This window comes from Podarcis vaucheri (assembly GCF_965113315.1).
Source record: "Podarcis vaucheri genome assembly, chromosome: 1".
Lineage (NCBI taxonomy): Eukaryota > Metazoa > Chordata > Lepidosauria > Squamata > Lacertidae > Podarcis > Podarcis vaucheri.
Window position 1 is genome coordinate 135,418,809 of NC_138759.1, and position 24,419 is coordinate 135,443,227.

At 46.1% G+C, this 24,419-nt stretch overlaps 1 protein-coding gene across 3 annotated transcripts in view; it reads right to left on the reverse strand.

Annotated features, from left to right (window-relative positions):
- The window catches only part of KMO (kynurenine 3-monooxygenase), a 30,466-nt gene extending 6,089 nt beyond the window's left edge, over positions 1–24,377 (reverse strand). For 2 of the 3 annotated variants that reach the window (XM_082198115.1, XM_082198117.1), the window contains exons 1-12: positions 24,281–24,377; positions 23,736–23,826; positions 22,202–22,271; positions 18,642–18,739; positions 17,150–17,239; positions 16,288–16,336; positions 9,055–9,142; positions 7,189–7,354; positions 6,760–6,831; positions 5,269–5,390; positions 4,046–4,193; positions 2,921–2,978 (exon numbers count right to left, since the gene is read on the reverse strand). In XM_082198115.1, the coding sequence (XP_082054241.1) occupies positions 2,921–2,978; positions 4,046–4,193; positions 5,269–5,390; positions 6,760–6,831; positions 7,189–7,354; positions 9,055–9,142; positions 16,288–16,336; positions 17,150–17,239; positions 18,642–18,739; positions 22,202–22,271; positions 23,736–23,789 (1,015 nt within the window). In that variant the 5' untranslated portion in view covers positions 23,790–23,826; positions 24,281–24,377. Of the gene's footprint in view, positions 1–2,920; positions 2,979–4,045; positions 4,194–5,268; positions 5,391–6,759; positions 6,832–7,188; positions 7,355–9,054; positions 9,143–16,287; positions 16,337–17,149; positions 17,240–18,641; positions 18,740–22,201; positions 22,272–23,735; positions 24,202–24,280 lie in introns of those variants that run through there. The other variant, XM_082198116.1, reaches the window with a different exon arrangement.
- Positions 24,378–24,419: the final 42 nt, after the last annotated feature.

Genomic DNA, 24,419 nt, shown 5'->3' on the forward strand with positions numbered 1-24,419 from the left:
TCTTGCGAGGCACCACTGTATTTCCTTCCTTGGGGACCAGATGTCACGATGACAGATTTAAAACTGATCTGTCTATAGAAAGAGTCTTAATATATGCCATGAATTCCAGATCCAAGACATATAACTTCATCGCTAAGATTTAACTATTGCCTTAAGTAATAGTTGGCTGGGGTACAGCTATTAGTTAACACATCACTCTCTGGTTCAGTGGTTGATTTGTCAGGTTGAGCAGTTAATTCTAAGGCATGCATTATCTCACGTTCCAGGATGGGGGCGCTGGGCTCCTGAAACAGCCTCATAGATGAATCTTCATCTTGCAAATATCCTTCACTCCAATTATTATCCAGCTCCCTTTCCTGGAAAAGGGTTGGGGAGGAAACCAAGGGAATATCCACATTCTCATCATCACCTATGGATGTCAATGGGGGGTGGGAGTCCTTTATATCCAAATGAACCTGAGCCCTCTGTGATGAGAAAGGCGCAGCCTTCTTAGGTTTAACAAATTTCTTCGTTCTGCAATTGTAAGTGTGAAGCAATTATAGCTTCTTTAACTTGTTCAATAAGCGGGGCTGGGAAAGTTTGAGGGACAGAGGCAGAGGCAACCCGATTGGTGGGAGGGGAGGTCTGAACCTCATCTCCCTGATCATCAGAAGAACATAAAAGTCAGATTCAGATAATGTGTCAACCTGAGAATGACCAGCAGGTGGCAGTGCATCCTTGGCATTCAAATGGGTGGAATCATTTCAAACAGCTGACTGCTCTGTCTCTGAAACTTTAGACTGAAGAACAATAATGGAAGAAAGATGCTTTCTGGGGTGGAAAGGAGGAGCAGACTTGGTGCGTGTGCGTGAGGCAGTGGAAGACAGGAGTGCCTGGCGTGATCTGGTCCAGGGGGTCACGAAGTCGGACACGACTAAACGACTAAACAACAGGCCCTTTCGAGGGCAACAAGTGCTTCAGCTTTGTTTTGTTTTCTTAAGAGGTGGCTCAGCCACAGCCTGGGTCGGCTCCATGATAGTCAGAGAAACACAAGACAAAGACACCCTACACAGCCACAGCCCTGGACTGCAAAATATAAGCTCTCAACTCCGTTTGCCACAGGATGCTGACTCTCCTTTTGCCACACCGTGGGCCAGGAGAAAATAGGCCAAGTCCAGCTGCCTCCCATACACACAAGTGCCCGTCAAGAGGTTAAATGAAGGTTACCAGACGTCCCCGTTTCCCAGGGACAAATCAGTCCCCATACAAAATCCATTGGAGTTGAAAAGTGTCCCCGGCCGGATTCATTGAAAAAAATATGGTAACCTTAGGTTAAATTATAAATGTAGAGGCTCCACTCCATTTGCCCATTTGCCAAAGCAACACAGAAAGCAAGAGAAACAAACTGCCAGAAGAGAAAACAAACCCCTTAAATCCACAAACTAAATAGAAACAAGGACAGGAAGAAACCCTGGAGAGAAAAAACCAGTGGCGGTTTGCAAAAAGCCGCCAAAACACTGCAGGAATAAAGAGCATTCCTCATCTTTGCAATCAGTAAAGCTGTGAAACAAACGAAGCTGCCTCATGCCTAAGAGAGAGGCTGGAAAAGAAGGAAAGAAAGAATGAAACATTCACAGGAACCCAGGAAATTTGCAGAATGGCAACCATCCCCTCAAAGCAGGGTAACGATAATAATGCTGATCGGAAGAAAGCAGGAATGGGGTTTGAGGAGAGGTTTTGTTTTGTTTTTTGGTTTGTTAATGACAGGGATCTAGAGAAGAAACAAGATAGACTTATCTGACAAAAAAGGAAAGCCAGGAGGAAGGACTGTTGCGCCAGGCAAGAGGAAAAAACTGAGGAGTCGAGGCTGCTTCACACAACTCTTTGTGGCTGCCTAGCAACACAAGGACATAGCCATCCCTCTGGCTCCAGCATCCCACAAAGTATATCAAAGAGTTACCCTCCATCTTTATTTCCCCAGAATGCTTCTGGGTGCTATGTTGACTCAGACTCAGAGGCATTCTTAGAAAATGGCTATGGAGCACCTGATAAACTTGGAGGTAGGTGAGGACTGTGGGAGCAATGGGAGATGTGAAAGTGGATGAGGCAAGAGGCACAGCAGGGGAGGAGGGGGCAGGAGGGTCCTGGAAGAGGAAGGGTGTGCATGTGGCAAGGGGAAAAGGCAGATAACTCCCCCAAGAAGCTGATAACTGTCAACCCTGATATCCTTCTGAGGAGTCCAACTGGTAAAGGGTTTGGGGACACCATCTTATGGCGCCTCCACTCCTCCCCAGCTGGGTATTCTCTGCTGTGCCTCATTTCCTAAGGGAAACAGAGATCCTGGTAACGAAGGGCACCCAGAACTCGCTGAACTCTCTCCCTGCTGTGGAGATTGGGGTGCCATGTAGCAATATTGGGGGCAGCTTTGAATCCCCGCAAGAGGAAGCACCTGCTTGGTGGGGGTTTTCTGTAACCAACTTCCTCGGTCTCAGGAGGCCATCAGAGCAACTGTGTTTCTCGGGGTGGCAAGGAGGATGTGAAGAGGGAGCGTTTGAGAAGAGGGAGAAAGGTTGTTTTCTGCTGCTCCGGAGAAGTGGACACAGAGCAATGGATCCAAACTACAAGAAAGAAGATTCCACCTAAACCTTAGGAAGAACTTCCTGACAGTAAGAGCTGTTCGACAGTGGAATTTGCTGCCAAGGAGTGTGGTGGAGTCTCCTACTTTGGAGGTCTTTAAGCAGAGGCTTGACAACCATATGTCAGGAGTGCTCTGATGGTGTTTCCTGCTTGGCAGGGGGTTGGACTCGATGGCCCTTGTGGTCTCTGCCAACTCTATCATTCTAGGATTCTAGGGCAAACAAGCTGGGATGACTCTTACAGCAGCAGTTTTCATTCAGGCTCATGAGGAATATGGTCTTTCGTGGCAGAAACATATACTCACATATGTCATTTTGGAACTGGTTCATTAACTCATCAAAAACCAGACAGTCTTCAAATCCCTGAAGTACAAGGAGAAAAACCAGATTAGGATAGGACCTGTGGGCTGGATCAGATGCTTTGCATTCAGAAGGTCCCAGAGTCAAACCCCAGGATCTCCAGAAAACCTGGAAAGCAGCTGCCAGCCAGCATATGTCATTTCATGTTCATTTCACTTTTAATTTGTATACCATCTTTCTATATTGCTATACATAAAGCTGTATATATGTACACCCCCAAAAAAAATCATGCATCTTATAACAATCCCAATCCAATGCAAATGTTATAACAAAAAACGCAACTTTGAAATAAACAGCTTATATAAAATAAAGTAATAGCCAATAATGCATTTAAGATATTACACAACAAAATTAACATTCAAAGTATCAATATATAATAATTAAACAGAAATTCACTCAGCAATTACAACAAATCATGACTAGACTATAATCAACAAAAATAACAGCAGTGTCACAATATTTAAAATATCACAATTCATAAAAAAATGGGAAAAATCAAACTGAGCAACGAAGTCACAAACCTTATAAAATTACAAAATGCACTAACATAACTGATCACCCACACCAGATCCAGTATGTAATCCACAAGACTCTTCTCGCTGTGGACAACCGGGCTGCTTGAGCCACCCACAAGGCCAAAGGAAGACCACAGGGAGCTACTCTGGGAGCAGATGTCAAACACATAAACAGCTCTGTGATTTTCAAAAGACATCTGAAGGGAAGTTTTTAGTGTGTGATGTTGTGTTGTGTTTTATTAGATTCCTCTAATAGAAGGCTCACTAAAGTCCGGCCCTTTTCACATGGAAAAATGGGGTGCAACAAACTGACCTGCTAGTTTGGTATGTTTGGGACATTTTTGCCTTCAGTTTTTGCTTTACTTTTTTTAATTGGGGAAGAAGTAGCCTGAAGTGCCACATATCACAAGGGCTGCATTTCAGTTCTAAAAGCCCATAAACTCTACACGGCAATGTTAAATCTTTTTAAATCACAAAGAAAAGGATTTTTAATTCCCCAAGTAATATAATTACGGAGAGGGACAAAGGAATGGCGGAGGTGACGCTCTGACTCACAGCGTTCATGCCTTGTCCGTAGAAGGGCACGACCGCATGGGCCGCATCTCCCATCAGCACACAGCGAGAGCCAAGGTGGAACGAGGAGCACTTCACAGAGACCATGGCCTGGGCAGGTAACAAAAAGTAATCTCGCATCAGTTCTTGCCTGAAATTGAAACAGCAGAGCAGGTATCAAATGCTAAATATGGCCATGTTATAAACCTAAGATACAGAGGGAAATGGAACACTAGTACATTTTCTACGTAAAAGATTTTCTGCAGGCAAAAGCATGGCTGAGGCTTCCCATGGGTTTCTGTGTCGTTGGAAATCATTCCTTCTGTCGATTTTTTGTAGCCATGAAAGAAACACTGATTAAAGCTTAATCCAGATATGGGAATGGGAATTTAATCAGAGTCACCAGGATTTATAACTTGGGGTTGCAGGGAAGCGATGGGAAAGTTCCTCCGGGCTTGTTTTGTAGCTGGTCTAGTCTTTTGAGGCTTTCTTGGTAAACATCCAGAGTAAGTTTTATTTATTCATTGAACACATTTATATGCCATATTTTATCAATTATTTCAAGGCTGTTTACAAAAAGATTGTTGCATGGGGATGATTTGCTCTGCACTGGAAACTCCTCAGCTCCTGTCGACTTTTCCCTCACTATCAGCTTAAAAACTGCTCTGCCCCCTTTCTGATCTGCAGCACCAGCAGTCTGATTCCATCCTGCTTCCAAATGGAGCCCGTCCCTTTTGCACAGGCCTGGCTTGTTCCAAAACTCTCCTGCACAGCACCACTCTTTCACACACACATGGAGACCACACAGCTGTCTGTCTGGGTGATGTAGAACTGGCAGCATTTCAGAGAAATCCACCATGAAGGTCCTGACTTTCAGCATCCTAAATAACAAACTATTTCTTTGAATTAAGCTAATATATGATCATTTCTGTTCATAATTTTAGTAACCAGAAAGTTCATTTATAAATACTGTGATGATTTGTAAATTCCTGAAAATGAAATATATTCCTTTTGCATCCTATTTCAAAAGGTAAGATAAAGGAGACGGATTCATTAATAACTGTTAATGCTGATTCACTAGATATGAAAGCACTTTGTTTTGCCTGGTTCACCTCCAGAGCCATTGTGCCATTCCTCTCCATTTTTATCTCTCCCATTCATTAGAGCGAGCCGCCTGCAAGACTCCATTCATGTGTTCATTCAGTGGCTGTAAGTGGCAAACTTACTTTCCTATCAGAGGAATTGTGTCTGGAAAGTACATTTTGAAGAAATCCAGCACTTGGTCTCCTGTTGTGAGCTTTTCAAAATCGTCAAAAGGCATGAAGAGTGTGCATGTGAATGACTTATCCTATGAATTAAAAAGGGTGAGAGAACTTGAAAGAAGAGATATCACTGGTTAGTTTTAAAGTCGAAAGTAATTTCCTGAAATATCAGCAAAAAATAAATAAATTCCACTGATTCATTTATGTTAAATGTATTTTTGGAAACAAAGTTTTCAAGTGCTATGGTAAACATACTATCTGCATTTTAGTATACACAGTATACATTTCTGTCTAAAATACAGATGTACATTACACAGCTTATTCCAGGTCTTATATTGTTTTCAACACACATTGCAACCTTCTAATAGCCTGGGTGGGACCCCAGTTGTGGCTGAAGAACAACTCTCATCATCCCATAATAACAACATAATTACAATAAAATAAAATGAAGTTTAAATGGACAGAAAAGCAGTGTTTGAGGGGGGAAATAAAATACATGCAAAAAATGTTGTGTCTAAATTCTTCAAAAGATACCTGTGATAAATACCCCCCCCAAAAAAAAACCCCATTTGAGCACAGCAGGGTGTCTTGAGTCTTCATCTGGATGTCCAAAATAAAACTGCTATCTTCTAACTAACCTGGCTCCAAGCACCCTTAAGCTCAGGTAATTGAAGGGAGAATGTTACCGCAATGAGGAACAACATGAAGAAGAAAGCACAAAGGTAAGAAAAGGAGAGAGACTTTGTTTTTAAAAAATATTGATACTTGTTATATCTATTCCAGACACACCCTGGAAAGTGGTGGGATGCCTCAGCCTACCCTGAAAATAACCTCTGATCTGAAACCACAACAGGAGCATTCCTCTTCAAGGATGGAGAAACATTGCAACATTATGTTGCAGGTCCTACTGGTTGCAATTACTTTTAGATGGATGTGGGTTTTGTGTCCATTAGGTTCAGCCTGTTGGCCTCTCAAGAGACAATGGAGTGGGCCTCTGGAAGTGAAGACAAACTGTTGTTTTAGCAGCACTGAAGTGCTCTCCCTGGGGCGCAACACTGGGCAGTGTGTGTCAAGGTCCTAGAGAGCCCAGACGACAAGGTCCCCCTCTCGGCCTCACTGATGGGGCCCAAAAGAAAGCAGAGCAATACATTAGGCACCCACTGGGCTGCAGGAGTTGCCAGAAGGAAGCATACAAGGCACCATCCAACAGTCAGCGACTTCACTCTTTAGCCTTTTCTTCTCCCACAAGGTAGCATGTAAGATATTTGTTAGTTCTGAGAGTAGATAGAAAATATTGTCTCTGTCTCAGTAGGTCACTGTAATGTTTGTGCTTTGTTGTTATTCTGGTTTCCAGAAATCCTCATCTAAAGCTAAACGATCCTGAAATTACATCGACATTTCAAATTATGTGTTCCTACTAAAAAGACAGTTTTAAACATGTACTGTTTCTCCTACCAGGTTTGGCAGCGCAATCATCATGAATGTATTCCTGGGCCAGATGTGGAGATAATTTGGTTCCATTGCAAACTGAAAAGAGACCAAGAGAGGGGCAGAAATATGTTTGTCAATGTTTATGCAGCTGTCAACTTGGAAAGCAAGGTCTATAGCGAGACTCTGTTACCACTACAGTTGTACCTTGGCTCTCGAACGTAATCTGTTCCGGAAGTCCATTTGACTTCTGAAAACGTTCGAAAACCAAGGTGCAGCTTCAGATTGGCTGCAGGAGCTTCCTGAACTCAATTGGAAGCTGTGGAACCCGCACCAGATGTCCGGCTTCCAAAAAACATCCGCAAACCAGAACACTCATTTTTGGGTTTGCGGTGTTCAGGAGCCAAAACATGTGAGTACCAAGGCGTTTGAGAACCAAGGTACGACTGTACTTACATTTCCATCCCTTGGGGGTATTTTCAGTTCCATGTATCCATGAGGAATATATACTTGGCTGTAGTCAAAACGTGCTTGTCTCATGAACTGCTTCCGAACTGTAGAAAAGGCTCCATCACAGCCTACAATTAGGTCACAAGTGACTTCTTTTGACGTCTGGTCAGATCTAGAAAGGAGAACAACAGCAGCAGCAGAGGATTTGTACTTCCTTGCACTAACTGATAATCAAACTTATCTTGCATGTTTAATTGGATATTACAGTATTTTCAGTGGTGGCCAAACCTGACATCTGTTTGCTTGGACCTCTCTTTGTAGCATTACATTTTAAGACCTTAAGGGTCTGCTTTCTTTCTTTCTTAAGTCTGGACTTTATAAAACATATCACACACAAAATCCACACTGAGTTTTGCTCAAATGGATTTGAGAAAACAGGGGGAGAGAAGGTTAACTTTCTTTCCAAGTTGTGGGTCGGAAATAACCCTGAATATTCCAAAAACAGCAGTTGACCCCTGAAATAGTGTGAAAAATGCAAGTATACGTAAAACAGATTATGCCATTTATTCTGTTTAGTCCATTCGTCCATTTATTCAAACAGCTGTCATCTTTTCAAAACATCCTCTCAGGCCTGTGCATACTGATTTCAAAAATTTTAACACAAAAAGCCGCTCTTGTTAGGCTTGTTCATACAGATACTGTACAAGCTGTCTCCGCATATATACAAGTGTTAGTGTGAAAGAGTATACACTAGTTGATTTGTAAAGTTAAACAGTTGTGCAGACAAGTACACAGACTGCCCACTTGATCATGTTACATTTGTAAAACTGTCCTGAGCGTACAGTTAAGTCATTTGTGTACATGGACACACAGATTATACACTTGTTGAATGTAGCATGTAAACAATCCTATTGAATGTTTGGGCAAAAAAAATCAACATTTTGCCCTTTATTTTTAAGAAATTATTTATTGAGGAGGAACTGACATCTTCTGATTATGAAAATACAAGTATAAGCTACTATGTTATTAGCTCAATGAAAGAGGCAGCTATTATTATATTAGTGATAAAAAAAATTCGTCAAAGAAAATTACTATCATGCTCTTAGCCTACAAAACTAAACACATTTACTAGCGTTTAAGCCCCATTGAACACAGTGAGGCCAGGGGTGGAGGAAGGGGGTGCAGTGGGTGCGGACTACCCCGGGTGTCACCACTGAGGGGGGTGACTAAATGCTGTGCGGCACTCACCGTGGGGCCTGCAGTGTGCCCAAGCCACAGGTCTCTCCTGGGAGAGACGTGGTGGCTAGGGCGTGCACAGGCTCTGCACTGCCCAAACAGTCTGCCCACTGCCTCCCCCCCCCCCCAGCTGTGGGAGGAGGCACACTCCGGAGGCCCCGTGGTGCCCTGCCTGTTATGTACTGAAGTTCTCACCCTGGGCCAGCAGGGGGATACTGTAGATAGTTATGCAAATGAAGGATCGAAAGTGACGTTCACTGATTGGCTAGTTACAGAAAATGGTTACTGTTGCATTCTAGTGGAGCTCTATATAAGCAGGCTGACTGAGCCCTTCAGTTCAGTTCTGTTCTGGCCTCTGAATAAACAAGAGCTGTTGAAGAATCGCTGTGTCATCTGATATGTTCACCCACAACTTAACACTGCCCTCACCCTGTCCCTATGGGCAGCTCACCCCGCCCCTGAGTGTACCACCCCGGGCTCCCAAGCGGCTTCCTCCACCGCTGAGTGAGGCGTACTTTCAAATAAACATGCAAAGGATTACACCCCACCAGACCAAGAGGGATGGACAATGTCAACTTGCCCTTTGGGTTCTGATTAATTATCAGCATGTTCAGGAAGGATGGAGATAATGATTACCCTGAAAAGGTCAGTGTTCCCAGTTCCACATTGCAGTGAAGCAGTTTGTGTCCAAAGTATAATTTAGTATTGGGATATTTCTCAGCAGCTGTAGAAAGACACAGTATTAAATATATTGTCCTGAACACAAATATGACCCAAACTGGGAGCTGCATAATGAAATTACGGTTTCCCTAATGAATGGCTGAACAGCTATTTGCAAGGTAAAGTTCATGTAACATACTGTTATGGATTTGCACGGGGCAAGGATCCCCCAAAATTCTTGGGCACCAGGTTCTCCCCAGAATTTCTGAAATTAGTAAATGTGAGCTCTGAAGCCAAGCCAGCTTCCTCGTGAGTTGGGCTTCAAGAGGTGCCATCCAAGAACAAATGCAACGGTGGTGACAGTCATTACCCTGACAGGTGAGACATTCAGCAGCAGACAAGAAAGGGGGAGGCTGCCAGGATTATAGGGGGCATGAGGTCACCACAGGAAAAAGGGCTGTCTGGGGAATCTTCTTGTGACATTTGAATCACCTAGAGAGTGAAGAGAGTAGCAGTATTCAAAGTTATTATGAAAGTGGTTTGAACACATTTGCTGTATTCTGAGGTATTTTTTTTTAGGGAAGAATCACTGGCCGGATCTAGAATCAATCTAGTTTGATTCTAGATCAGGCCATCCATAATAGTGGGTGGGTTTACCTGATTAGCATTTGATACCCCTTGATTAGGTTATCCATGACTTTCCCTCTCTGCACCTGCCCCAGGTGAAAGAGAAGGGAAGTGGTAATAACCTTCTTGTTATATGCTCTCCTTGGCACATGTGTGGATACACAAACACTCCCATTGCCAAGACCACTGACATCTGTCCTTACAAGGACACACTATAAGGTAATGCAAAATCTCTTTGCAATGAGCTTTTATTTTCAGAATAAAACCAGTTTCTCAAGAAGTGCATTCAGGGGCAAAAAATGTGCACTAGATCCAGATTGTGGATGAGCTATATACTGTATTTTTCGCTCTATAGGACACACTTTTTCCCCTTCAAAAATGAAGGGGAAATGTGTGTGAGTCCTATGGAGCGAAGACGCCATAGCCCCGCGACCCTCTCCCGGCTGGAGAGGTGACGCGCGGCTGTGGCAGGAACCTCTACAGCCCTGTGCCGCCTCTCCAGCCGGGAGAGCGCGCGCACGGGGCTAAAGCAGCCCCCCGTGACCCTCTCCCGGCTGGAGAGGTGATGCGCGGCTATCGCAGGAGCCTCTCCGCTGCGCCTTTCCGCTGCTCCCTGACCTGCTCTTTGGGGCTGGTGGTGGGCTTCCCCCGCCCCAAAGGGCAGGTCGAAAGGAACCTGAAGCCTGGAGAGCGAGAGGGGTCAGTGCACACCGACCCCTCTCGCTCTCCAGGCTTCCAAGGTAGCCGCCTGAACGGCACCTTGTTTTAGAGCGGGAAAACAAGAGGGGGAAAGTTCTCCTCCTCTCTGTGCAGCCTCTCCTGCCGCTTCACTGAAGGGGCGCTGGGCAGAGAGGGGGAGAATTTTTTTTTCTTTTTCTCCCCCCTCTAAAACAAAGTGCGTCCTATTGTCCGGTGCGTCCTATGGTGCGAAAAATATGGTAGTACTCCTGTCTTCATTGATTCCAGAACAATCTGTCATATGTACGCAGCCAATACATATCTGTCAGGGAACTGACATCGGAGGAAAGGGAAGTGGTAAGGCTCCCAGAGACTGGGAGAGAGTCAACAGCCAAAGCAGGGACCAGCAGGGGGAGCGCGGGGTCTCTGGAGGAGGATCTCAGTAATGCTGAGAGAGACGCAGCAGCCCAGGCAGGAAGCAGCAGGGGAGAGAAAGGGGTGAGAGACACTTCGAGCGAAAATAGCGGGGAGGTGTCAGAAGCTACTGCAGGGAGACCCATGCTGCGCCGGAAGCTGCCACGTCGTGAGTCCAGGAGACGCGTTTCCGTTAAGGAACTTCTTTGCTGGAAGCGCTTCCGCAGACAGCCACTGTCAGACTCTACTAGTGACTAGAGCAGACATGTCTGAGGAGCTCTGTCACACACAGAGGTTTGTGGGGTCGCACAAACTCTGAAGGGGCACAATTTTAAGCACAAGCAGCTAACCATCCCCTGACAGCAGTCTGACAGTCTCTGTACGCTGCCTGTGCAGGAGAAAGCATCATGAGCAACCCAGTCGGAACCGGAGAGGCAGGGGTTGGAGCTGGTCCAAGCTTGGAAGAAAGGTATCAAGCTCTGGAGGTCCAACTTGCGCTGCAGACGGCGAGACTCGAGGAGAGAAGGGCTCAGGATGCTGACAAAAAGGGGAGAACCACTCAGTTCCCCAGAAAGGTACCAGGATTGGTGCAGAAGTTTGGGGGGGACCCCAAGGATTACCATGCTGATTCACAGATTGGGGTGGGATTTATCGGCGGCACCCATTCAGATGCTATTTGAAGAAGGTCTTTCTTCAGCTGTGAAAGACGAGCTGGCCAGGAGCCCCAGGGCGGGGTCTATGGATCAGCTGACCAAATCTGCGCTGACCATTGGAGCGCGCCAGGAGGCAAGAGCCTTGGAGAGGCGGGAAGGGAGAGGGGAACGTTGGAAGGAGTTACGCATTCCAGACATTCCTGAGCCAGCTTTCCCGCCGGCAGAGCCGATGGAAATCGGAACAGCCCGCGCGCGCGCAGTTTCAAAGCCCAGTGAGGGGGCGAAGAAGGAGGGAAAGGGAGCCCGGAAATGCTATCTCTGCCAACAGCCAGGCCACTTTGCCAGAGTCTGCCCCCAGAGGAAGGAATGGCAAGGGATGGTGGGAGCTGTTGAGGGGGAAGAGCAGGGAGAAACGGAGCAGGTAAAAGCCAACGCCTGGTTGCCAGCAGGGCACTGCAGCCAGGCCAAAGAGCAGTGAAAGTGCCCCTTCCCCAAGTGCCAGTGCCAGAAGCTCCTCGACCTGCTCTAGTGATTGAAGTGTCGCTAGAGCTGCAAAATGGACACCCCCTAAAAATAAAGGCGCTGTTGGACTCAGGCAGCTCCTGCAATTTCATGAGCAAGGAGTTTGCTGCTGAACACCAGATACAGACTATCCCTTTAAGCAACCCCCTGCAGGTGACCACGATTGATGGCAGGGAACTGTTGGGAGGAGGCGTCAGCTTGCAGACCGTCCCAATGATAATGAGGGTGGCAAGGCACACAGAGCTGATAGCGTTTAATGTGGCCACCTTGGGAGGCGCTCCCATTATTTTGGGAATGAGCTGGCTAGCCCTACATGATCCGCTGGTGGGCTGGCATCAAAGAGTGGTTTCCTTCGGTTCCGCACACTGCTTAGAACACTGCAGGGCGGAGAAGGGGTCAGCAGGGGCCCAAGCCACCCTAGCAGGGACGGAAGTGATGGAGAAGGGGAAGGTGCCACCACAGTATGCTGATCTCAGCGACGTGTTCAGCGAGAAGGAAGCGGACCAACTACCCCCGCATAGGCCCTTTGATTGCCAGATCAATTTACTCCCTGGAGCACAGCTTCCTGTAGGCAAGTTGTATGCCATGTCAGACAGGGAGATGCAGGAGTTGCGAGCGTTCATTGACAAGAACCTGAAGAGAGGCTTCATCAGAGAGTCCAAGGCAGCGGGGGGTAGCCCAGTGTTTTTTGTGGATAAAAAAAACACGGACAAGCCGAGGCTGGTATGTGACTTTCGGGCCCTAAATGCAGTGACAGAGCCGGCGGCTTTTCCTATGCCCAGGATTGATGATATTTTGACCAGGGTGCGAAAAGGAAAGATTTTTACAAAGCTGGACCTAAGGGGGGCGTACAACCTGATACGTATAAGGAAAGGGGATGAATGGAAGACCACCATGTTCACCCCTTTGGGGGCATTTGAATACCTCGTTATGCCTTTTGGATTACAAACAGGCTCCGCGTGTTTTCAAGCCTTTATGAACCATGTACTGGGGCCTTTGCTCTACAAGAATTGCGTGGCCTTCTTAGATGACGTGTTGGTGTATTTGGAGAATGAGGAGCAACATGTGAGAGACGTCAGAGAAGTGTTGAGCAGGCTGCAAGCCAACAGACTGTGGGTGAAACTGGAAAAGTGTCAGTTTCATACCAAGGAGGTGGAATTCCTGGGGTACCGCTTGTCAGACAAGGGGTTGGCCATGGACCCCGGCAAGGTTCAAGCGGTGCTGGAATGGAAAACACCCAAGACCAAGAAGGATGTGCAGAGGTTCCTAGGGTTTGGAAACTTTTATCGTAAGTTCATCCGAAACTTCGCCCACCTGACGGCGCCCATCACGGACTGTCTCAGCAGCAAAAAGAAGTTTGTTTGGACGGGGGAGGCGGAGCGAGCGTTTGAGGAACTGAAAAGGGCCTTCGCCTCTGACGAACAACTTCTACATGTGGATTTACAAAAAAAGCTGAGGGTCGAAACAGACGCTTCGGACAGAGCCATAGGGGCGGTGCTTCTTCTGCAGCCGGGGAAGGAGGGGTCAGAGTGGCGACCGTGTGCCTTCTTTTCGCGAAAGCTGAACAAATCTGAGAGAAACTACACGGTGCACGACCGGGAACTTCTTGCGATTTATGAGGCCTTCCGGAGATGGAGGCACCTACTAATTGGTGCACAACAGAAGGTGCAAGTGTGCACGGACCATAAGAATCTAGAGTATTGGAGAACTGCGCGAGTGCTCAACCAAAGGCAGTTGAGATGGGCCCAGGAGTTCTCCAAATTTAACTTTGAGATTTGTTACGTACCAGGCCCGGAGAACGTTAGGGCGGACGCTCTCTCACGCAAACCTGAATATTTGGAGGGAGAGGGTGCACCCGAAGAGACCCATGTTATTCCCGAGGACCGCTGGGTGTGTGGGGCGGCTTTGGTGGGGCAAAGGGAACTGGTAGAGGGAACGGTGCAGGATGAATACGCCCAGGACAAACTCAGGGGTCTCAGGAGGGAGGGAGACAAACCCGGGGGTTTTGAGGAGAGAAACGGGGCGTTGTACTACAAGGGAGCGTTATACATACCTGAAGGGGAATTGAGGGAAAAGGTACTCAAGCAACTGCACGATAGCCCCACAGCAGGGCATTTTGGGCAACACAAAACCATGTGGCTGGTTACCAGGGAATTCTGGTGGCCCAAGGTCAGGGAAGATGTGCGTGAATATGTGAGAGGGTGTGACCGATGTCAACGAGCCAAGGGGGAGAGGCGGGCACCGGCAGGTTTATTAGAACCACTACCCATGCCGGAAAGACCATGGGAGGCAGTGGCAATAGATTTCATGACTGATCTGCCCAGGTCCAAAGGGAAGACAGCCATTATGGTTGTGGTAGACCTGTTAACCAAGATGGCCCACTTTATAGCCTGCTCACATGCGGTCACAGCAGAAGAAACCGCTAAATTGTTTGTGGAAAATGTGTTTAGGTTGCATGGTGCCCCCTTGAGGGTGGTTTCGGACCGAGGGAAACAATTTACTTCCAGGTTCTGGAGGAAGCTCATGAGCTTATTGCATGTAGAGGTGAATTTTTCCACTGCCCGTCATCCAGAAACCAATGGGCAGGCGGAAAGAGCTAATGGTGTCCTCCAGCAATATTTGAGGTGTTATGTGAATGACAGAGAGAATGATTGGGTGGAGAAGCTGGCGTTGGCAGAATTTGCCTATAACAATGCAGAGAACGTGTCCACGGGGATGAGCCCTTTTTTGGCCAATCACGGGTGTCATCCCCGAGCCTTCCCAGGGGGGGAGGGGGAGAACTGGAGCGTTCCTGCCGCAGAACAGTTCGTTGAAGAAATGGAAGCGATCCATCGCCAGCTCCAACTTAATTTAAACAGGGCGAAGGAGGAATATAAGAGGCAGGCAGACAAAACCAGAAGGGAAGGGGAAAGCATTAGGGTGGGGGACCAGGTGTGGCTGTCCACCCAAGGGTTACCATTTAAAGGAGGTTGTAAGAAGTTAAGACCCAAAAGACTGGGCCCATTTGAAGTCACGCAACAGGTCAACCCAGTGGCTTTCAGACTCCGGTTACCGAACCACATGAAGTTGCACCCAGTGTTCCACAGATCATTGCTGTCACCGTATATAGGGGACAGAGAGGGGAGGGTCAATAGGGGACCAGCTATGGAGGAAAAAGAACACAGCTACCATGTAGCGGAGATTCTCGATTCCAGGTGGAGGGGAGAGCAAGTAGAGTATTTGGTAATGTGGGAAGGGGAGCCGGAGTCGGAAAACACCTGGGTCAGGGCAGAGGAGGTAGATGACGAGGTTTTGATTGAAACTTTTCATCAGAGATTCCCTAGAAAACCCCAGCCAGTGGCGAGGTTCCGGAGGGAATACTTCGCCACCACCGACGACGAAGAAGAGTTGGAGGGGTTCGCTGATTCCGAGGTGGAGGAGGATTCAGCGAGTCGGAACGAAGACCGATGGAGGGAATTGTTCGAGACGTCTGAAGATGAAGAGGATTCTTTTAGGGGTTTCAGCTCCTCACCGCCCAGAGGAAAAAGTAGGGGCGGGGGAGAGGGGGGCCCTGGAGGGGAGGTGGATGTCAGGGAACTGACATCGGAGGAAAGGGAAGTGGTAAGGCTCCCAGAGACTGGGAGAGAGTCAACAGCCAAAGCAGGGACCAGCAGGGGGAGCGCGGGGTCTCTGGAGGAGGATCTCAGTAATGCTGAGAGAGACGCAGCAGCCCAGGCAGGAAGCAGCAGGGGAGAGAAAGGGGTGAGAGACACTTCGAGCGAAAATAGCGGGGAGGTGTCAGAAGCAACTGCAGGGAGACCCATGCTGCGCCGGAAGCTGCCACGTCGTGAGTCCAGGAGACGCGTTTCCGTTAAGGAACTTCTTTGCTGGAAGCGCTTCCGCAGACAGCCACTGTCAGACTCTACTAGTGACTAGAGCAGACATGTCTGAGGAGCTCTGTCACACACAGAGGTTTGTGGGGTCGCACAAACTCTGAAGGGGCACAATTTTAAGCACAAGCAGCTAACCATCCCCTGACAATATCCAAACCACTTCTCCTATAATTAGAACCATGGCTTAGCTTTGTGTAGCACAGCAGCAGAACTGGGGAGGAGCAAAACAGCCATGAATTTTACTGTAAGTTTCTGCCTGCTAGTAGTGCATTCACACCAGCCATGGTTTAGATTAGGAATATGTGCACACTCAGCCAGTGAAGTAGCACTGCGCTCAGTCTTTCTTATATCTCATTTTGATTGAGTAATTACAGTCTCCATCATCTGAGTCTTTAAGAGGTAAAAAATAACTGAAAAAGGGGGCGGGCAGGAATCATACATACCAGTTAGCAGATCTTTGTTTAAATTTGCTCTATCTACAGAGAGAATGTACTGCATGGGGGGAGACACATAAGACACAGAATAAGTTTGAATGTCTTGTAACATATATGAATGGTCACAGTTAAGTCAAGAATCTCCTTTCCCTAAATTTCCATGCATCACAAACCCAGGACACAGAGCTCCTGTGATTTATCACTACCCCAATTTGGGTTTCCACATGCTGGAAGCTGTGTGTCTTTACTGCTCTCCTGAATGGAAGTGTGCTGGGACTCATCAATCAAGGAGCTGTTGTTTTTACGGTGACTGGCATGCAAGAGAAACCGCAACCTAATCTCCCACCATTGTCAGCAGAAGCCGCGCTCTGGCTGTGCCACTGGGAAAGAAGCCCAAGTGGCTCGTCATGACATCCAGATCCTGACTTCTGGTTTGTTTTCCCAAAACAAATCACAATCAGGAATCCAAGAACAAACCTTGAATATCGCTCATGGTTTGTTTGGAGAGAAATAAGCTATAAGCCTGGGTTTGGGCATCATGAGAATAAAGGTGTGATGGCCTGTTTTCCAGAGTTGTTTTGCAGGTGACTCAGTTTTCAATGAGAAGGATTCTGAAGGGAGAGGAATGTAGGAAGATGCCCAGTACACCCCCTCATGTGTGCTTCCAGTATTAAAACTCTCTCAATTGAATAGCTGTCAACTTTTCCCTTTTCTTGCGAGGAATCCTATTCGGAATAAGGGAATTTCCCTTTTAAAAAAAGGAAAACGTTGACAGCTATGCTCAATGGAATAGTAGGAATTTGCTATTATACACAAAAAGACACCACTAAAGACTAAAAACTATTTTATAAAGGGATGTTCAAAATAATACCTGGCTCTTTGTCCCATATGGAATTGAATATTGTTTGCCTGAGAGCGTGTGAATTCTCCTTGCTCTCATAGGTATGCCTTTAGACACAATCTGAAATCAGAAAAGAGAAACATTTGCATCTTAAGAGATAGGGCATCTTTAAAAGTAGCAAGCAACAGGCTGGAGTTCCCAAAGGTTCTAAATCTTTGCAGCTTTTGTTGAATTTTAAGTTGTGTAGAACATGACTTTAATTTTTAAATCATTACTTATATGGTTTTTAAAAGCACTGATTTTAAACCATTACTTATACAGTGGTACTTCGGGTTACAGATGCTTCAGGTTACAGACTCTGCTAACCCAGAAATATTACCTCGGGTTACGAACTTTGCTTCAGGATGAGAACAGAAATCATGCTCTGGTGGCACGGTGGCAGCGGGAGGCCCCATTAGCTAAAGTGGTACCTCAGGTTAAGAACAGTTTCAGGTTAAGAACGGACCTCTGGAACGAATTAAGTTCTTAACCTGAGGTACCACTGTATTTATTGGTTGACTCTGAACTCCAGAAGTTGGTATCCCTTGGCTCACAAGCCATATGTGGCCCACCAAGAGGTTTTGGGAGGGGGGCAAGACACCTCACCCAAAAATTCACACACACAATATTATAATACATAATACATTGACTGTTTCCATAGGCCTCCTGATGTCGTTCAGGTGCCAAAGGGTTTTCCAAAATGTGTCTGTCCCCCCCCCCATCTCTCCACAGCCACTTCTGTTGCACTTTGGCCCTTGGAGAGTTGAGCAGGGGTCAACGCAGCCTTGGCCCACAAAAGCTTTTCTCCTAAGCTCCTTCCCTGCATCACCACTGGTTTCTCAAATGTACTCAGACCACATCTCTCCTGTGCTTAAATAGTTGCAATGCACTATTTGCTTATCTATTTCTAGGCATAATTAAAAGGGCTGGTAGTTACCTATAAAGCAATAAATAACAGGGGGCCCAGCTATTCTCCCTCCCTTTCTCTCTCTCTCTCTCTCTCTCTCTCTCTCTCTCTCTCTCTCTCCATATATATTCCTCAACTCTACTCTCTATGTCCCTGGAGATACCAGGGAGTTAACCTGGGTCTTTCTGCATGCAAAGGATGCATTTTATCACTGGGAAATGGCTCCGCCCACTTAAGCTGTATGACTGAAACTGGAAGGAATCCCGTAAGTAACTTTCTGTCTGGCATTGAAAACATTTGTATTAAAAACCTGTCCCAGACTGCAGTCTTTCCATGGAATGAGGGAGATAATTATTTAAAAAAGATGTATTGCTCAACAACTAAAAAAAACAATGCTGGTGGCTTCCTATGAAAAGCTCAACAATTCCGCGGTCTTCCTAAAAAAAACTTTCAGGGTGTTCTGGGTTTAAGCTCTTTTTAAAACCCTTGGTTCCTTCAAACTACCCAGCAGTCCAATACTGAAAAGCCCAACACAAAGGCATTACATTTTGTTTCATCCTTTAAATGTACGGTCACCTGGTTTTCCAGCCCAACAGCCTTGAGAGCTTGCCGTCCCCTGTGAGACAAGGCCAAATTAATGCTCCTGCCACGAGCTGCATCGGAACCACGGATATCTGAAATGAAACGAGGTGGCACTTTCGTCATGTGTGTGACACTGTTGCAATGGATGACCACATTAATTTAGAAAAAGCTTCTACAACCACTGCTGTTAGGTCTATTATAGTACACACCCACTTTCCTTAGGCAGTGTCAGGAACCGTGCTGAGGAGGGCTGCACTGAGGAGGAATGGTGGGAGCCTCCCCCTGCTGCTGAATCTTCCCAGGAGCAGGAGGACAGTATAGATTTGGAAAAGTGGTTTGCAGAGGGACATAGTTCAGAAGGCAGAAGCTGGGAAATACTGGATGGGGAACAGCTAGGAGAAGAAGCACTGGGAGAGAGAGAGTTAATAGATTCACTGTCTCTGGAAAGCATTCATCCACTCTCCCCAAGGTCAAGAAGAGCTGATAAAGTGGCAGAACAGAAAGCACAGAGGGTAGGAGTTCAGGTTACAGTGACATGGGTGACTAGGGAGGAAGGGGTGGAACCGCCATTCCTAGGATATGGATTCTTTGTTCTCTCACTGTGATCATTAAAGTTTTAACTGGTAAGTTAAACTGGTAAGTTAAATTTCTAACTAGTAAGAAGACTCATTTTCTTTTGTTCTGCTTATCTACTGCCAAGGGCAAAGGAAGCCGATTCCCTGATGCCTGACAGGTAGGCACAACCTTTTGTGGCTGGCTGGAAAATAAATAAATTGGGGGCTGCTTGGGGGAAATATAGAAAAAAATTCAAAGAATTCGAAAGTAAACTCCAAGAAAGGGACAGGCAAGCAGGAACAAGAGTTGGTAACCCCATCAGCCACTGCAGTGCCCCTGGGAGAGTGTTTGGGCATGGTGATAGAGTCAGCATTGGGGAGTGTGAATGGGCCTAGCATGAACATGAAGAGCAAGTGAAGGTGATCTGAGAGAGGGGGGAAGGTGGTCTGAAAGCAAGCAGAGGTTCAGTCTGAGTGAAAGGCCCCCCAACACAAGGCAGCTTCTTCCTCAAGGTGGGGAAGCTAAAAAGCAGAATGTGTTCCCCCAGTGCAAGAGAAACTGGCTGTGCTGGACTGCTTGAGAGGCAGCGTGACTGTCTGCACTGGCCTGAACGAGTCCAGCATCCACGCCATCAAGGTGTGCAAAGAAGGAGATCCATGGGGCTGTGGCATCAAGCGCTCCATTACCTGCCAAGGTGACCAGCCAGGGGTGTGCCAAGGCTTTAGTCAAGACTGAGAAGACATTAAACCTGTGGCTGGAAAACCTGAGTCAGAAACGGGCGCCTGTTGATGGATCTCAGTGACACCAAAAGGCTCTCTCCCTCTGTGCAAACATCAAAGCTTCCAGAGAGTGAGCAGCCTGGAAAAAGGAATTCAAAGCCAGCACCGGCTGGCTTCACGCTTCAACCTCAGGAACATGCATTTTTCCAGGGAGGCTGCACTGGCAGACAAGGAGGCGGCAAAAGGATTCCCCAAACACTTTAATCAGCGGAGAGACAACAAGGGATATGTGCTCCAGCCAGGTTTTGATGTAGATGAGACAGGACTTTGGGGGGGGGGAATGCCTGACCAAAACAGAAAACCAAGCCCCTGGCTTCAAAGCAGCTAAAGACCCTGTGACTGGTCTGTTCTGTGGCAATGGGGCTGGGCATTTGATAAAGCCCAGGATTTTTGTACAGGCCTGAAAGCACCCCTGCCCTAAAAGCAGAGTTTGAAACGCCCATTGTTCTAGGCACATTTTACGACAGGGAATTTCATTAGTGCGAGTAGTTTCTGAGCTCTGGGTGCAGTCCTGTGCCTAAGATTTCAGAGTAAAACTGCAGAGTGGAAGGAAAGGAGGACCTTTTTCTGCCTCCCCAATTTCAGCTACTCTCTGAAGACTGGAGAAGAGACCCTCTTAAGAATATTTGGGGGGTGGGTGGGGGAAGGACTAGACCATGTGAAAAATGAACAGAATATTTTAGCTGCGGTTCATTCATTTTCAGCTTTGTATTCTTGGAATTAAAAAAGTACGCTGAGACATTCCGTTGTTGCGCCCATAGCTTAGGTTTAAGGTGCCATTTAGCTCCTAGCTTTCATATCTCAGTTTCTAGCACTGCCTAAAAGGCAAGAATAAGAACCTCCTGTCTGCTATGGATGATTTACGGAAAAGCTGAAGGAAGTCCAGAAAAGAAATAATTTGTGAAAAATTGGATGTGAAATTAGTATGTGTTTTTGTTTTTGTTGTAACTAATAAAAATTATAAAAAAGAACCTCCTGTCTGTGTTTTGGCAATCTAGAGAAAAGGCCTGGGTGATGGCGGCACCCTTTCTGGACGAATTTCCTTTGGAGGAGATTTGCCAGGTCTTAGTCTTTAAGGGCCGGCCCACCCATGAGGCAAGGGAAGGCGACCACCTCAGGCGGCAGGATCCACAGGGGCAGCAGATCCCGATGTAGCTCTTTATTCCTGACTGGACCTGGTGGGGAAGAGGGAGCCATTTTGTGTATTGTGCGGCCCTTGTCTTATACAATGACAAAAAACACCCACCTAGAACTATCTAAGGATTTTCTTGTCTCAAGGGGAGGAGAAATGTAGTTTTCAAAAAGTTGTTTCTGCAGTGTGGGTTTTAAATGTAATATACAGACGACAACAACATAACAGCCAGGGTTGCCATAGAATCATAGAATCATAGAGTTGGAAGAGACCACAAGGGCCATCGAGTCCAACCCCCTGCCAAGCAAGAAACACCATCAGAGCACTCCTGACATATGGTTGTCAAGCCTCTGCTTAAAGACCTCCAAAGAAGGAGACTCCACCACACTCCTTGGCAGCAAATTCCACTGTCGAACAGCTCTTACTGTCAGGAAGTTCTTCCTAATGTTTAGGTGGAATCTTCTTTGCCATATTTTGAAGAGCAAAAAAGAGGACTTTTGCTGACTTATGCTTTTAACTATGGATCGCTATGATGACTCTACCCATGAAAAAGAGGCCGTGTCCTGGAAAAAGAGGACATATGTCAACCCTAGTAGATGGGTATTTATTGAAGTGTTTTGGGGTTATTATTGTTCTGGGCTGTTCTGGATTATTTTTTGGAGTCTCATGCCTACTTACAATATTTGCTGTGTATACACAGAGGTTCCCACTGCAAAAATATAGAACTTATGACTTCAAAACATAGTTTTACTCCACTCTAAAAAGACAAGCAGATGGCAATAAATAGAAGACTAATAGACAATATAGATAATATCAACAGACAAATTCATGGATAGGACCATCAGTGGCTCCTTGTCATCATGGCAATGTTCTCCTGTGGCAGGCCTCTAAATATCAGCTGCTGGGAGTTGCAGCTGGGAAGAATGCTTTTGCTCTTGAGTCACGTCTGTTGGCTTTCCATCGGCTGCTGTGAGAACAAGTTCCAGCAGGCCTCTTATGCTCACAAGCAAGCAACCTCAACATAAGTCAATGGGATGTGCATGCATTTAATTTCTACTGCAACCCTGCAAATATCAAAATGTACATACCTGGTCTGCTTTCATACATTTCCACTATAAAGCCCCTTCTTGCAAAGAAGCAAGCATTTAAAGAACCCACCTGCAAGAAAAGCATTAGAAGAATTTTAGAGTCGAATAGTGTACCACAAACAATGGTGCATGGAAAGGGTGTGTTATGTGTTAAATGCAAACATTCTTATATCATCAGATATACCGTATTTTTTGCTCTATAAGACTCACTTTTTCCCTCCTAAAAAGTAATGGAGCAAATGCAGGCTGCGCAGCTATCACAGAAGCCAGGACAGCAACAGGGATTGCTGCTTTCACTGCAAAGCGATCCCTCTTGCTTTTCTGGCTTCTGAGATTCAGAATATTTTTTTTCTTGTTTTCCTCCTCCAAAAACTAGGTGCGTCTTGTGGTCTGGTGCGTCTTATAGAGCGAAAAATACGGGTATTCATCAGATGAATGTAGTCCTGACATTGAGCCACTGCACAGGATTCACTAAAGAAAAAGGAAAACCCTTATACACTTCCCAATAGCTCATTGTGAGCCGTGCTGACTTTCTGTTATTCATTGAAGAAGAGAAGCAGCATTTGTGCCTATATCCAAAGATCTTTTCTGAAGTGACCCTTATATTTTGCTGGCATAAAGGTTCTCTTGGCAACCCTGTAAAGTGAGCGGGGGGTGCTGCTGATGTACACAGTGCCTGTAGGCTTTACACTGATGTAATGGGGGATCATCAAGCTCTTATGCACTGCGCTTCTGTGAACTTGGTCTCTTCAGCCACTGTCCACCTCTCCCCAAAGTCTGCATCTGTGAACGGAGCAGCGTGGGGAGAATTGTGAGGCAGCTTCTGTGTAAACTGAAGGCACACCCTAAAATGCATCAGACACGCCATGGAAGCTGCAAATTGTAGGGAAATACAGGCGTTGATGCAAAACCCCAAGGTTCCTACAAGCAGTTTGAGAAGCACTAATCTAGTCAGCTAGTTCACAGACCCAGTTAAGGGGAAGCAAACAAGTGTTAAAGCATGAACTGTATAAGCAAAGATCTGTGAGAGCAAAAGCCCAGGGGCAATTCTTTGCTATCTCAGAAACTGTAGCTTATTTGAGTTTTATAGCTACATGTTTGCTATATGCCCAGAGTTAAGACACTGGCTCAGCAAACTACAAGTTAAGTATGAGTTGGCATACGTAGCTTGTTTCTCCAAAATTTGGTTTATTTTCCAGCAGCTCGTCTTGTGGCTTTGTATCTTTGTGAGTATCTGGAGTTCAACAAGCCATGGTTTAAGAAAGCACATAATACTAAGCCACAGCTAAAACAAACAAAGTTTTCTAAGCCTGCAAAAACCAAGACTTCAAATCCTAGTTTACTGGCAGTAAACAAGCATAATTAAGCTGTTGCAGAGAGTTCACACATAGCACTAAGAAATGATTTCTTAAACTATGGCTTAGCATTATGTGTGAACCCACAGTGATGTATCTTTCTATATAAAAATAGTCAGCATTTCACTATTGGACTACCTTTCAGTAAATCATTAGAGAACAAAATAAAAGTGTCTTACCAAACCTCCTCCAATAATGGCCACTTTTTTCCTCTGCGGAGCTGAAAGATCCATGACTTTTTTCTCCAGGCAGAGTGCATGTATATCTCTCCTGCTCAACAGAAAATGTTTTAAGGGGAGAAGTGGCAGTTCATTCAGGTTCTACAGCATAAATAGAATACTTCTGAACATTTGACAGGGAGCACTCAAATGGGATTCACACAACCTGCTGTTTCTTCCATCCCAAAAACTTCACATTGGTCAGTGTCAATCTAACCAATATTGAATACATTACTGAATATCACATGCTCTGTCAAAATCCTAGAGACCAACTTCTTCTATCCATCCCTGCTGATTAAGGATCTGGAAGCCTCCTGCAGAGTTGGACAAAAGGAAAACACTCTCCTACCTTTGAGACATGTTTCCCACTGTCTTTCCTGTTTGATCACTTACTCCGATTCCAGGCCACTAAAAGTAGCATGATGGGGGGGGCGGGGGGACCCATGGAAAGGAAGCATGTGGGTTTTAATAAAATTGATTCTAAGTTCCCTAGGGTTGTGGAGTACCTTAGCTCCTCAGGCTGTTACTGCTGCAGTGGAGAATGGGCTGCTGCAATCTGGTCACATTGTCCCACCTGCGCTCTGTCTGGGTCCAAAGGGCAGGTCAGCGATGGATGATGTAAGTGAAGTTGACTCACTTTTCCTG